The sequence below is a fragment of the Spermophilus citellus genome (genome assembly GCF_964194105.1).
Source record: "Spermophilus citellus genome assembly, chromosome: X".
NCBI lineage: Eukaryota > Metazoa > Chordata > Mammalia > Rodentia > Sciuridae > Spermophilus > Spermophilus citellus.
The window spans coordinates 83,195,881-83,210,235 of record NC_138190.1 but is presented as its reverse complement, the minus strand read 5'-3'; the positions used below and the strand labels follow the sequence as shown (position 1 = coordinate 83,210,235).

The following is a 14,355-nucleotide window of genomic DNA, read 5'->3' as shown; positions in this document are numbered from 1 at the left end:
TCTCTCTCTCTCTCCATAGAATATACTTATTTTAGGACTACTCTGATATTTTATTTGTGATGACTAAATAGGGATGTAAATATCAAGTCAAATTCTGAAATGTTTTCAGACCTGCTATTCAAATATTGGTGAAGATTAAGAGAAATGAGAGAGAGGAGAGAGGGAACAACAATTGAAAAGGCAGGAAAAAAGAAAACAAGGTAAATGGAAGAGTAAGAGTAGCTTTTTCTTATTTTTTAAAAATATAATTTATCTTGGGATAGCTAAATCCTTTGTAATATAGCCTTTCCTAACCTTTTTAAAAATTTAATATGGGATATAAAATGACAACATACAGCAAAGAATATGTGAGGTTTGGTATTGTTGTATTCTGTGCAAAATGAAGGCTAAAATGGAAAAGCTAATCAGAATATTCTGCTCCATAATAAACAGTTGTAGCTAAAGCTAAGTAATCTTATGAATTTGGAAGGGTGAGAAATTAAAAGTATTCCTTGATGTTCTTGGGGATTTTTTTCCATTTACTTCCATATTTGTAAAAATATATGTTCATTAATTAAATACTAATATCTTCTTGAGTAAATAGCCATCAAGTTTAAAAAAATATTGAAAATACAGAATTGCAAAAAATTGTGCTGTAAATGGATAATAATGAGTGTAATGCAGTCCACTATTGTCATATATGTAAAAAATTAAAAAAACAACAAATAAACAAAACAAAAAATATTGAAATACTGTGTAAAGGCAACTACAGCCGAGAGTTCAGACTCTAGTGTAGCGTTCTCAGTCACAAGCAATTTCATTCCACAGGGGAATTTTGGCAATGTTTGGAGACACATACATCCCACAATATGAAGACCAAAGCCCACAACAAAAATTGCCAAACTCAAAATGTCAGTAATATTCAGGTTGAGAAGTCCTACTTGGTTTGGAAAGACCACCTGCATTCAAAATCTTAGTCTCACTACTTAATAGTGTGTGAACTCAGGCAAATTATTTAACTCCTCTTATCTTAGATTCCCCATTTGTAAAATGGGGATAATAGAAATTTATTATGTAAATACGCCCATACTCTGCTATGAAGATTAAGTAAGTTAACATACAGTGTTTGATGTAGTAAGTGCACAATAGTGTTTATGTGACTGTTAGTTGATTAGATCATTGGGCCATGATCACTACTGCTTGACTAGTCAATATGTGGAAGGGACTTGAGGAATATTTTAATGATTCATGTATATGTCCACACTGCCAGTATCTTTGTAGTGGGATTTTGGGAAGCAAGGACCTCAGATGCAATTTCAGGAGTTGTACTTGCAAGTAGTATATATGTAAACTCACTAAGAATGTTAGTGTGCTATGGGTATAATGCCTGCAAAGTAAAGCTGAAAGTTACCATAATCATCTGAAGAATCATATGACTATATATGAGCATTGTTCTGAGAGTTAGGCAATTTATACCTTTTAAATATGACTTTCATGTACTAGTAGTATCCTTGGAAATGTAAGTTGTTTTCTTTAGGCTTCTGTTTGTCCCCATGTCAAATGAAGCAAATAGACTAAGCATTCTTCAGAGATATTTTCATGTCTGACTTTTTATTGGGGGGGTGGTACTGAGGATCAAACTCAGGGCACTGGACCACTGAGCCACATCCCCAGCCCTATTTTGTATTTTATTTAGAGACTGAAATATTCAACAGCAGAAACAAAACAATCTGATTAAGAATGGGTAATAGCCAGGCATGGTAGTGCAAGCCTGTAGTCCCAGTGGCTTGGGAGGCTGAAGCAGGAGGATCACAAGTTCAAAGCCAGCCTCAGCAAAAAGTGAGGCGCTAAGCAACTCAGTGAGACCCTGTCTCTAAATAAAATACAAAATAGGTCTGGAGATATGGTTCAGTGGTCAAGTGTCCCTGAGTTCAATCCCTGGTACCCTCTCCCCATATAAAAAGAATTGGCAATGAACCTAAATAGATATTGTGAAGTCACAATGAGGCAAATTGCTTGCTATGAGTGATTCCATCTTATGGGAAGTAGTATAGCACATGGGGAGAAGGTTACATTAGGTTAAAGAAAATTATGATTAGAGAAAAAAATAACATATGCTGTACACAGGAAAAAATTATCTGAGTTCTGCAAATAGAACCTTCCAGGAAATTAAAACATTACCCTGGGTATTAAGTTATTAGTTACAGAATGTAACATATACTGACAAAAATAGAATCCCTGCTTGCTGGCATGCTAAGCTACTTGCTAATGATAAAAGGATGAGAAAACCAAACTAAGAGCATCTCGGCACAATCATGGTTTAATCTGCCCCATGAGTTAGTTTTTCCGTGCATAGATATCATGACATTGTGTGCCCTGTGTGTGGAACCTGTTCTACAGACTTTGGAAACACCTTTGGCAAAGGGAATATTGGATGTCCAGTCAGTAGGTTGATAACAAGTCTCAAGGACTTTCCCTTTGAGCCTGCAACAATGTCTTTTTTCTCTTTCTCAAACAGATCACATATTGGGAATTCCATTTCTCTTGAAGTTAAATGACATGCCCTTCAGCTACAAGGCTTAATCAAGAAAATAGGAGGATCCGTTCCTTTATCAGATATATTGGAATTTTTGGCTGTTGTTAGGGAACAATGCCCCTGGTATCCAGTCATTGATATGTTGTAGGCAGAAACCTAGGAGTGCATAGGACAGAATCTCATGATGTCCATAGGACCAGTTACATTAAAACATTTAACTATATGGAATTAATACCATTAGTTATTCAACCAATCCAAACTCTCCAGACATCACATATTACTCTTTTGGAAAACATATGAAGGTACTTGGAACCAAATAATTGGATATCTACCAGAATCCACATAAAAAGCAGAACTTTATCTGTTATATTTGCTTTAAAACATTTTTCTGGCTTACCACTTAATTTCATTGTGGATTCCCAATATGTTTTTATATTTTTCAAAAATTATTGGATGCTAATCTTAACCCATCATGAGATTCTCCTCTGATTTCTCTTTTTACCACGCTGTCTACTTTGTTGACCTATTTTCAATTCCAAGGTCATAAATATTTAATTCCATTGTATCTTATAAATGTTATGTGTTTTAATTCATATTTAGTTCATTTATCAATTTTGAGTTAATGTTTGTATGTTGTGTGATGTACAACATTCTTTTGTGCTAGAAATCCAGTTGCCAAATCAGAGTTTGTCGAAAAGACTATTATTTACTGTTTAAATGAATTTGTCATTCAATGAAAAGTCACCTGTGCATGGATATATGTGCTTATTTCTGAACTCTCAATTCTATTGTATTGATGTTTATTTCTATACTTATGCCATAACAACACTGTTTTGATTACTCTACTTTTGTGGTAAGTTTTGAAATCTGGAATGTAAGTTATATGAACCCGTTTTTCTTTTTCAAGATTGTTTTGGCTTTTGGGGGTTTACCAATTCCACTTGAATTTGATAGTAAGCTTTTCCAGTTCTTCAAAAAATTTGGAGTTGAACTTTTTATAGGGATTGCATTGAATCTGTAACTCAATTTGTGTAGTATTCACACATTAAGAATATCAAATCTTCCTATCCATGAACACAGAAAAATTTTTCCATATAATTATTACAAATTTCATTGAGGCATGATTTTAGGTTTAATATGTTTCATTACCTTGATTAAATTTATTCTTAAGTATATTATAAAAGGATATTATTATAAATGAAATTGTTAATTTCACTATTAGATTGTTCATTTCAAGTATCACAGAAACACAACTGATTTTTGTGCATTGATCTTTTCCCTTATTGCTTTGATAAACTTATTTATTAGCTTTAATAACTTTTCTTGTGTAATCTTTAGGCTTTCTATGGATAAGATAATGTTATAAGTAACAGTGATAATTTTATTTCTTTCCAATTTGAGTTTTCAAATTTTCTATTTTTACTTAATTGCCCTGGATTGAACTTCTAGTACAATATTCAATAATAGTGGTAATAATGGGCAACATTTTTTTCTTGATCTTCAGAGGAATACTTCACTCTTTCACTATTGAACGTAATCTTTAACTGTGGGCTTTTCATAAATGCTGTATGTGATGATATGAAAGCTCCCTAGTATTTCTAGTTGTCTGAATGTTTTATTTAATCATGAAACAGGACTGGCTTATTTCAAATGCCCTTTCTCTATTAACTGAGATGAACATGCATTTTTCTCTTCATTTCATGAATATATATTTTCATGTTTGATTATCTTATATCAAGTAAACATTTCTAGGATAAATCCCACATTATCATGACATATTATCTTTTTAATAGTTTGCTGTATTAGATTCAATAGTATTCTTCAAGCATATTTTCATTGGTATTTATAATTACATTGATCTCTAATTTTCTTTTGTGTGACTTCTTCCATTAGCTTTGGAATTAAAGTAATGCTGGCCTAAAAAAAAAATGAGTTAGGTAGTGTTCCTTTTCCTTGTACTCTTTGTAAGAGTTTGAGAAGGATTGGTTATTGTTCTTTTTAAAATATTTTTAATAAACCCATCTTGTTCTGGAGTTATCATTTTGGAGAGATTTTTAATTATAAATTCAATCTCTTTACTTTGTTATTGGTGTGTTAATTTTTTCTGCTTCACTCAGTTTAGGTAATTTGCATGTTTCTAGATAATGTGTTTATTTTATCTTGGTTATCTAACTTGTTAGTAAAGAGTTATTCATAGAAGTCTCTTATGATTCTTTATTTATGTGTGTAAGGTTGAACAAATACTCCCATTTCCATGTTTTATTTTATCATTATTTTATTCTCTTCCTCATTAAGGATTTTTCTATTTTCTATTAATTAGCTTCTTTTTGCTTTTGATTGTTTTTACTGAATGCAGACCATTATATATGAAAAATTATAAAGATCATTTGAGGCTTGTGATGATATTATCTTCCATTAGAGAGAATTTACTTCTGATTTTGTCAGTTACAGTAGGGGAGAGATCAAATTAATGCAATCAGGGATAATGCTAAAAACAGCTTCAGTTTGGGGGAGGTCTAGTTTCCTTCTGAATTATCATTAAACCTAGCATGTAACCCATTATTGCTCCTAATTTAAAGCTTGGCTGGCCAAGAATACCCATTTTATTCACTTAGTTATATAAAACTAATGAAAAATCTGGTCAGCTTTTCAGCTTCTTATCAACCAATTTCTACTCAGCCTTTCAGTTTCTTGGTTGCCTATTTTAAATGGATAAATAGACACAAGATAAGATCAGGGTAAAAGGTGAGATTCATTATGCTTAGCTTCATTTCTTTATGGGATATCATAACTATAAACTCCATCTTGCCTTAATATCATTTTTTTTTGGTACTGGGTATTGAACTCAGGGATACTTGACCACTGAGCCACATTCTCAGTCCTATTTTGTATTTTATTTTGACAAAGGTTCTCATTGAGTTGCTTAGCACCTCACTTTTGTTGAGGCTGGGTTTGAACTCACAGTGCTCCTACCTTAACCTCCCAAGTTACTGGGATTACAGGGAAGTGCCACCACACTCAACACCTTAATATCATTTTGATGCTCTCAATTAGAAGTGCTTATTTATTTCTAGATTTTTGTGTTTTACTTTGTAGGATGGTTAGTCTAATAAGAATCTGCAGTGTATTTGCTTGAAATAGCAGCCTAATTTTGAGGATATTTATAGACATAAATTTTCCCATGACCTTTCTCAACAGTAAGGCAAGAAATGGTAGAGACAGAATGAACAACCCTATATGTATATTAATGTAGAAAATAGTTGGACTCCAATTACCAATATTCTTATCTTTTCATACATATTTACCCTCACCTGAAGAAGAAATTTCATTGAATTAACAAGTTTGAAATCAGGATTTGAAGATTAAAAGAGTTATTATATCTAGACATTATAATTAACTGTACCTTGCAAGTTATTAACTACCATGTAAGCATGGGCTATTATCATTATTAAATATTCTCCCATGGAATCAGACTTTGAATTAATTCCAGAAAAACAAATACAATTTACATATAAATGATACCTGTGATAATGAACACTAGTTTAAGACTTCCTGGTATGTTTAATCATGCCAAATATATTGATTTTTTGAAAAACAGGACTTCTTATGTTTACCTGGCTGGCCACAGATGCCTAAGCTCAAGAGATCTTTTTCCCTTAGCCTCCCAATTATCTGGGACTACAAGCATGCACCATTATGCCCAGCTCACATCCAAATGTTTATTAGATCACGTACTATTTACAAACATTATGCTGAATAACCTTAATAGAAAATAATAGCAGATTGTATCTAGCCTCAAGATAATCAAAGTCTATTTTTAATACATGATATATACATTAAAAGTAACCATTATATGTTTACATATTTCAGTACTCTGCTAATCTCTGAGGGAAATCATTTTGTCTTACTCATTTTTATTTCATCTATGAAGCCCAATACATGGATTTATATAGTGCTGACCCACAAATAGTTATGGAATTAAAACAATGTTAGAAATTAGCATATTCCTAATTCAGTGAAATAAGAACAACAAAAGAAGGCACCCTGTTGGATGGATGAATATATAGCTGGATTGTATGGATACATGTATGGATAAATAAATGAATGGATATAAGTATAAATAGGTGAATGAATGAATGAGTTCTAAATTACTCCTTAAAGACATATTATGTTATGATAAGGGGGAAAAGTCCTGGTACCAAAATTTAGGTAGAACAAATATTATGACAAAAATATAGAGCCTAAATAATCTATAAAACATTTAAGGACAAAGGAGTAAAACATTTTCATGGTAGTACAAGGGTCATATAAACTATGGTAAAATAATAGATTATTTTTAACCAAAGAAGACCCTGAATGCCAGTTTATCAAGATCATACAATTCTCCCTATATAACAAGAACCATTTGAAAATTTTAATGGCTATTTTAGAAAAATATAGTATTAATAGTAAATTCAGACTGAATATGAAAGAGATTTGAGGTGACAACTCCATTTGGTAGCTATATTAATATTCCATCTATTTTCTAGCAAAGTATAGGCTGAAATTTCAGTGTTGGCACTAAAAATGATAAAGAACAGACAGATTATATACAAATTATTAAAGATAAACTTACTAGACTTTATGAACAAATGTATATGAAGATGTGTGGGGAAGAGCAAAACAAAACTATGTCTTACCTGTTCAGAGAAATGTTTCAGTAATGTGATATGTTTAATGAGATGACTTTTCAGACTGGAAAATTCTGACATGCAATCAAATGGAGGCCTGTCGGGGAAGGATGACAAAGAGATTCCATCAATCTGAGTTTCACTGTACCTTAGGAAATTGAAAATAACAATCCATTATATAACGAGTTTTAAATCAAAAAGTGCCAGGAGTCAGTTAAAATCTATTCATCACAAAATTATATAAAAAAGTAACAAATCTTATATAAAAGCTTTAGTGTGCAGTATTTCTTTCACTTCAATAAAGTGGCAGGATGGTAAGAGCAAAATATAAAATAGTTATTTGTGTTTATGAATTGCTTTAAATAGGTAAATGTTTTATATTACTTCCTTTTCTTAACTTCCTTAGTGTATATAAAAGAGAAGGCAGGAAAAGAGTGTCAAATATGACCAAAATACACCATTGAAAAATAAATATTGCCTTATATGGAATTTACTTTTTGACACAAAGGGAAATATTTTATTTAAAATACTATAGATAACTGAGAAGTTTGGGTTTTATTATTCATGTCTAGCATAATTTTTAGTCTTCTGAAGTATGGGAGACATCTAATCACAAGTGGAATTTTGAATACATTATAATACCTGTATAATTTTGTTGAAAAAATGATGAGACTTAATCTGTATATTAAGAACATTTCAGAAACGGAGAATAGTTTTCAGAATGTCAATTGTAAAATAAATAATCAAGACTATAGTATGAATCCATACTTACCTTCACAAAGTATATGAAACTTTATTTTTAACAATCAGATAGAAAAAAGAAATTCATACGCTTACCTCTCAATTGCTAAGAGACTATAATCCTTGGTCTTTGCCTTAAAGTGCCATTTTCTAGAAGTGTATTTCTATATTATATAGCATTTGTAATGACTGAAATTACCTCTTATAATTAAGAACATAAACTTATATGGCAAAAATTACTTGCCAGGATACACAATTCACTTTTCTATAACTCTCTCCAGGGAATGAAACCTTTCGGGGAAATTTGTTGAGCCATTTAAAAAAAATTATCTATTTGTGTGTGTATGTGGCTCAATGGCTAAACATCCCTGGGTTCAATCCCTGGTACCAATAGAAAGATTAAAAAGAAAGAGAGAAAAAAATAAGGTTACCCCCCTTATTCTATTCTATCTCTTATTTTTGAACATAAAACATGCTCAATTTATGTTTCCCTACCAGCCCTTACCAGCAAAATCTTTTGCTTATATGAGTGGTCTTGAATCACATTATGCCCAATGAAATAATAAATTCTTTTTGTTTTCAATCAATAAACCACCAACAATTTTAATGGCAAATGGAAACAACATTATGATAAAAAAATCTTGTCAACAGATTTCATTTAGTACCATGAATAAAATCTTTCAAAAGTCCATAACTTCTATAGTAAATTTTAAAATATACCTTCTGTTACTTATTAAAGAAGCACTAAAATGATATTTTATCATAGAAATATAAGCTTATAGTGCTTGTAAAATAAACTTTTTACATAGTATAGGGCAGTTGAAAAAGTTCAATTAATTCACTGTAAAGTCTGAATATTTTACCTAAAAAGAAGAAAGAGGTAACTAATTTGAGGAAGAGGTCAAATAACAGGCTTTCCCCCCCTTTTATTCATGATATCTTGAATTAAATTCTTGAATCAACTTCAATTCTCAAATTCTATTCTTCCTCTTACCAAAAGGATTCACAAGACCTGTATTCTCCTTTAAATAAAACTGAAATAACTTTAGGTTTGAAGTAATAGTTTTATTAAGCAATGATGCATCACATGAAATAATTGCTTTAATCACAATTTGAGAAGAATTCAATATTAAAATTAATAATTCAAAATTTTAAATTTTAACAGTATTTTTCCTGTGTTTTTTTTTTCAACACAGTGCTGAGGCTGCTTTCAGAATAAATTACATAAATCACTTTGCCCAGGAATATAATGATTCAACATCAAAGAGGAAAGAAGGAGCAATTGCTCTAGTTGACACTCTAATTATATATGTGGTAAGGGAAAATATAATTATTATATAAGAAATTCAAAGCCAGGTGTGGTGGCACACACTTGTAATCCCAGCAGCTCAGCAGGCTGAGGCAGGAGGATCACAAATTCAAACCCAGCCTCAGCAACAGTGAGGTGCTAAGTAACTCAGTGCAACTCTGTATCTAAATAAAATAAAAAATGGGGCTGGGTATGTGGCTCAGTGGTGGTGTGCCCTGAGTTCAATCCCTGGTACATCCCCCTGACCCCCCCCCAAAAGGAAATTCAATTTGGTTGAACCCTAACTTCTAAAAAATCCTTGATGCTATCTTTTCATAAATAAGTCAGAAGAGTTTCTGATACAACTTGCAAAATGTAAGGACTTTACTAGAAGGTCTTTTTAAAATCAGTAGCGATTAAAGCAAAGAAATTTAAGAGTACTGAGGTGTTTTATAACAACCATGTCTAGTATAAGATATACCATTGTGATTTTTTATTTGTTTCATAACATTTTTTGATGTTCAAAGATCATGCTTTAGAATGATCAATGAGTCTTCAGCTTAGTAAAATGTTATTCAGCATGAATATCTCTTATTTGTTGGTCACTAATTCTTAAGAAAATCCTATATGAATATGTAATGTTTTAAACTAAAGTTTAAACCTTAAGATAGAAGATCCTAAAGTGAATTTCCATATTTGAAAGACATGATTACATAAAATATGAGGTCATTTTATATAGATTATTTTATTCTGAAAGTAGAATCTACCTGCCTTAAGAGATAGTTACTGTAAAATACAGGAAAAAAAATATAAGCCCCTACTAATCCTACATGGTCCCATTGAGAACAAATACATCCCCTTAAATTGAAGAATTTAGTGAAACTATTGATGATTAATTCTTAATACTGACACTATGATGTAAATTTTGTAATGAGACCACTTTGATAAAATGAGAAAATCTAATATTTTGAATTACCAACTGTTAGTTAAACCGATTGCAATTTATTTTGGTGAGGTCCTCTTTTTGTCACTACTCCATCCTGTGGATATCTTTGCTATGTGTCTAATATAATTTTACTATTTTTCTCCTTTAATTGAGCTTATTCCAAGGATACAAATCATTCCCTTTCTGACTGTGTTTGCTGGGCTTTCAATGTTTCAGCTTGTTACTGGAAAGATATTTGTAAGAGACTCAAAAGTAAAGGGCGTAGAGGAACTAATTAATATGCTTAATTTCTTCTGACATGCACTTTAAAATTTCTTTGAACAAATGGGCCAATTGCTTCTTCATTGTTTTTCTTTATATGAGCAAATGGACTTTTAAATAAAAAATTAATTGTAATAAAAATAGATCAGAATTGATTGAAAAAAGCATGTAACAAAGAAGTGTAGGGGACAAGGTCATGACTTCTTGTATTTGCCTAACTTATCATAAAAACGGGATTCTCTCTTTCTCACAATCTACTTATCTTTGGATATAATGCTTAGAAGAACTGAAAGGTCTAGGAATAAATATGCATAAAATTCTTTATTTGTATATAGAACTAAGAGTTAACAATAGTCTTTTATCAAAACAATAATTAGAAAGTTAAAATATTAATGCTGACCTAAAATTATTATAAAATCAAGACTAGAAATTTGATTTCTACAGGCTTTTCTTAGTAACACAGGGTTTTAAAAAGTACTAATTCTTGTTTAACTAAAATCCCTAATTTAATTAATATACAATGAAAAAAATTGGTTTTTGTTAAAATATCCAGATATGATCATTAAGGACTTTGGTATAACTTCTGCATTCTTGAAAGACTGTGGAAAAACAAGTGCTATTTCAAATGTACCAGTGGAGTTTGATCTATAAAAGAAACCCAAAGTGAATCCTTTGTAAAACAAATATTATTTTTTTGTAAAATCAACAAGTTTTTTTGTAAAATTCAGATGATCAAATGTTTGTTCATTTAAAGAGATTAGTACAACTATGTTGTGCATTCCAGGGATATAGTCAGAGCAATAGTAAATTATCTCTAAACATCTTTGAAAGTGTGGAACTAAAATTCAGTGCATAGATAAGGTTTCTAAGGAGAAACAAAGAGGGAAAAAATACGAATACCTTAGGGATTTAAAGATCAGATATTGGGTTATGAACTCCCATTTTTACCCCAAATACAGATTGCAGAATCACATCGGCTACACATCACATTTTTACATACTGCCATATTAGTGACTGTTGTATTCTGCCAATTGATTCTAATCTATGAAATATGATGTGTCATGAGTTTTGTAATGTTGTGAACATCCAATAAAAAAAATACAAAAAAATAAAATAAAATAAAGATCAGATATTAAGAATTACCTTTCCAGAATGTTTAGTATCATCTTGACCATATTAGTCAGTTCAAGAGCAGCTGCAAGAATATTATGAGGTGGTTGTTCAATAGTGCCATGTAGACTACGCGCCCTTCTTCTTTCCGATATCATGACAAGAATTCGATCAATAGCATGCTCAAGATGTTCACTTTGTTTCCCAAATCTGGTAGGCATCTTTTTGTCATTCTGAAATTAAAGTAGGAATTTGGGGGTAGAAATGAAGCAGTACTTTTCTAATACACTATAAATATGGAATAGGTTCAATATCAACATCATGCAGCCAAAGTACTGTAAGAGTGATGAAAAATTATCATCAAGAACTTTCAATACTTTAAATATTGTTTCTGGTAAGACATCACTCATGGCAAGTACATAAAGGACACAAAAGTAATAAAGTTAAACCATGAAAATGTTGATGTTTTAATGTTTTTTATATGGCAAAACTACTACAAATAGGACGTGTTAATTTGATATTGCATTATTGATACACCTATCTCATGTCCTTTCTAGGGCATAATCTTTTAAGAGGAGAATCCGTCCTACTTTACTCTTTGGACCGTATTGGGCATAGATAAAAGAGAGAGAGAATGAAGTCCCTTTTATTTATCTTAACTCCCTGGGAATTATGTATATCTCTTTTTGAGAGCTGATAATTTAAATATACATGAGCTGTAAGATTCTTAATTGGGTAATTGTATTTAAATGCAACACTTGATTAGGCACTCCCGTTTACATGTATTCTTTGTATGAACATGTGTACACAAACTGAATCACCCATAATTTATCTCCAGAAACTTGTGAAACAGCTAGCAGAAATAACCACAGAGTTTCAATAATGGCTACATGTGGCCCTTTAGAAAAAAAGTTACTCTAGTTTGGCTATATAATGACCAAAGAGCATTTTTTTGATTACTAAATAGTGAGGAAACCTGTTAAAATGACTTTCCCTTTTGGTCTTGGAAAGTTTTGGATGCAGGACTATTTTTGTTTTTATTTTTTAAGGAAATGGGTCTATGAATGCAATTTTGATAAGATCCAATGAAAAACTGCATGAAAAATAATATTTGTATTATTGCTCTGAAACTAGACAATCAAGTATATAGCTCTTCAAATATCACTTCTGCCTAAAATATTACCTATATGTGATATGTTCAAATGTTTACTCTTAGCAATTTTTAAAATATCAATAAGCAGCCTAAAAAGGTAGTGTTTCACATTCCTGATGTTTTAATAGGGTCTACTTCTTACAAATTAGATTGCTTTACATTTGCTGATTGGCAAAGTAAGGTATGTATTTGGGTACATATTTCAATTTTTTCAAATCTGTATACGGGGTAAAAATGGGAGTTCATAACCCACTTGAATCAATCTGTGAAATATGGTATATTAAGAACTATGTAATGTTTTGAACAACCAACAATAAAATTTTAAAAAAGCCAAAAAAAAGAATATTAAAATGGAAGCAATAGAAATGAAGGATTATAATTTTTCTTATTTACAGGTGTCAGAAAAACACTGGAAATCAAAATCAATTTTTAAAATGTAAGCATTCATTTCCTTCTAACCTCTGCTTGCCAACATTCCCTGGCTTTTATTAATATAATCTAGGATCACAGATAAGAATCATTACCATTAACATTAAAATGAATTAATAGTATATAGATAAATTCTGTACATTTTAAGAGCTTATTGAAATTATGTTTTAACATTATAATTTATAATGATATAAACATTATTTTGACAAAATATATTTCACCAGTTTCACTGCTTATTGACAGTTCTTTTATACTACAATTTCCCTTTTCTTAGTTCCTCATTTTTATTTACTTCATGTTCTGGAGAAATATATCTCCAGTACTTTCAAGGAATACATTGGCAATATACATCCTGATTTTAAAGTATTAAGAATATTTTTTAGCTTCCAAATCACGATTGATTTCCCAAGTGCACACCATCTTATCTTAGTAATAGAAGCCTCCTGATTCACAGTGCTCTTTTTACTACATTATTAAATATTGTTGGCCATAAATGGATTAGAGAAAATGGGGATTTTCTGACATATGCCCCATTTTTTCACTGTGGTGAAACAGAAACATATCTAGGTCTTCTGTGAGATCCAAATTTGTTAAAAATCTTAGGTAATTTTTTCTAAAATATAGATAATACTGTCATTTTATCAATGCATATGGTATTTAAATATATCAAATTCATAGGTACTAAATTCTAAATGATAGACAATCTCTTTGCAGTATGAAGGAAATTTCACAGAAATTAACATTTACCCCTTCTGATATCATAAGTAAATTTGGAATGACTTTCATGGTGAAGTTTTAGAAACATTAAAATTAAACAACTGTAAAAACTTTTTGTTGTTGTAGCTGATACCTCACCAGACCTTCAAGAGTGCAAAATTGGGCATATATCTTTTTTGTTTTAAAATATGTTTTGCAAAAATTTTATTTTTCTGTAACTCCAAAACATCTAGGTCAGCAAACTTATAATTAGGCAATGTTTAGAATTTGGAAATGAAGTCCAGCAGTGCTATAATCAGAGTTATGTCTGCCTGGATGGCTAACAGCAAATATCACCACTTAAATTGTACAAGAGAGGTCTTGTTGAAATTTTATAAAGTCATATAGATTAGCATACAAGTATGAAATTGTCAGTATAAATTATACATAGCAATGAAGTCATGAAGTTTTCCAATTGTTTCTCATATTTTAACTTGTCTTAAAATACTGAATCGTCTTTGAAACCACAAAGGCTACAGTGTACAA

General features: G+C 30.9%; 1 protein-coding gene across 1 annotated transcript in view; it reads right to left on the bottom strand.

Annotated features, from left to right (window-relative positions):
- Positions 1 to 14,355, bottom strand: part of LOC308639473 (uncharacterized protein) — a gene marked incomplete at its 3' end in the record, with an annotated part of 204,973 nt that overhangs the window by 168,716 nt on the left and 21,902 nt on the right. The window contains exons 3-4 of the mRNA XM_081277711.1: positions 11,565 to 11,764; positions 7,195 to 7,282 (exon numbers count right to left, since the gene is read on the bottom strand). Coding sequence (XP_081133837.1) covers positions 7,195 to 7,282; positions 11,565 to 11,764 — 288 coding nt within the window. The remainder of the gene's footprint in view (positions 1 to 7,194; positions 7,283 to 11,564; positions 11,765 to 14,355) is intronic.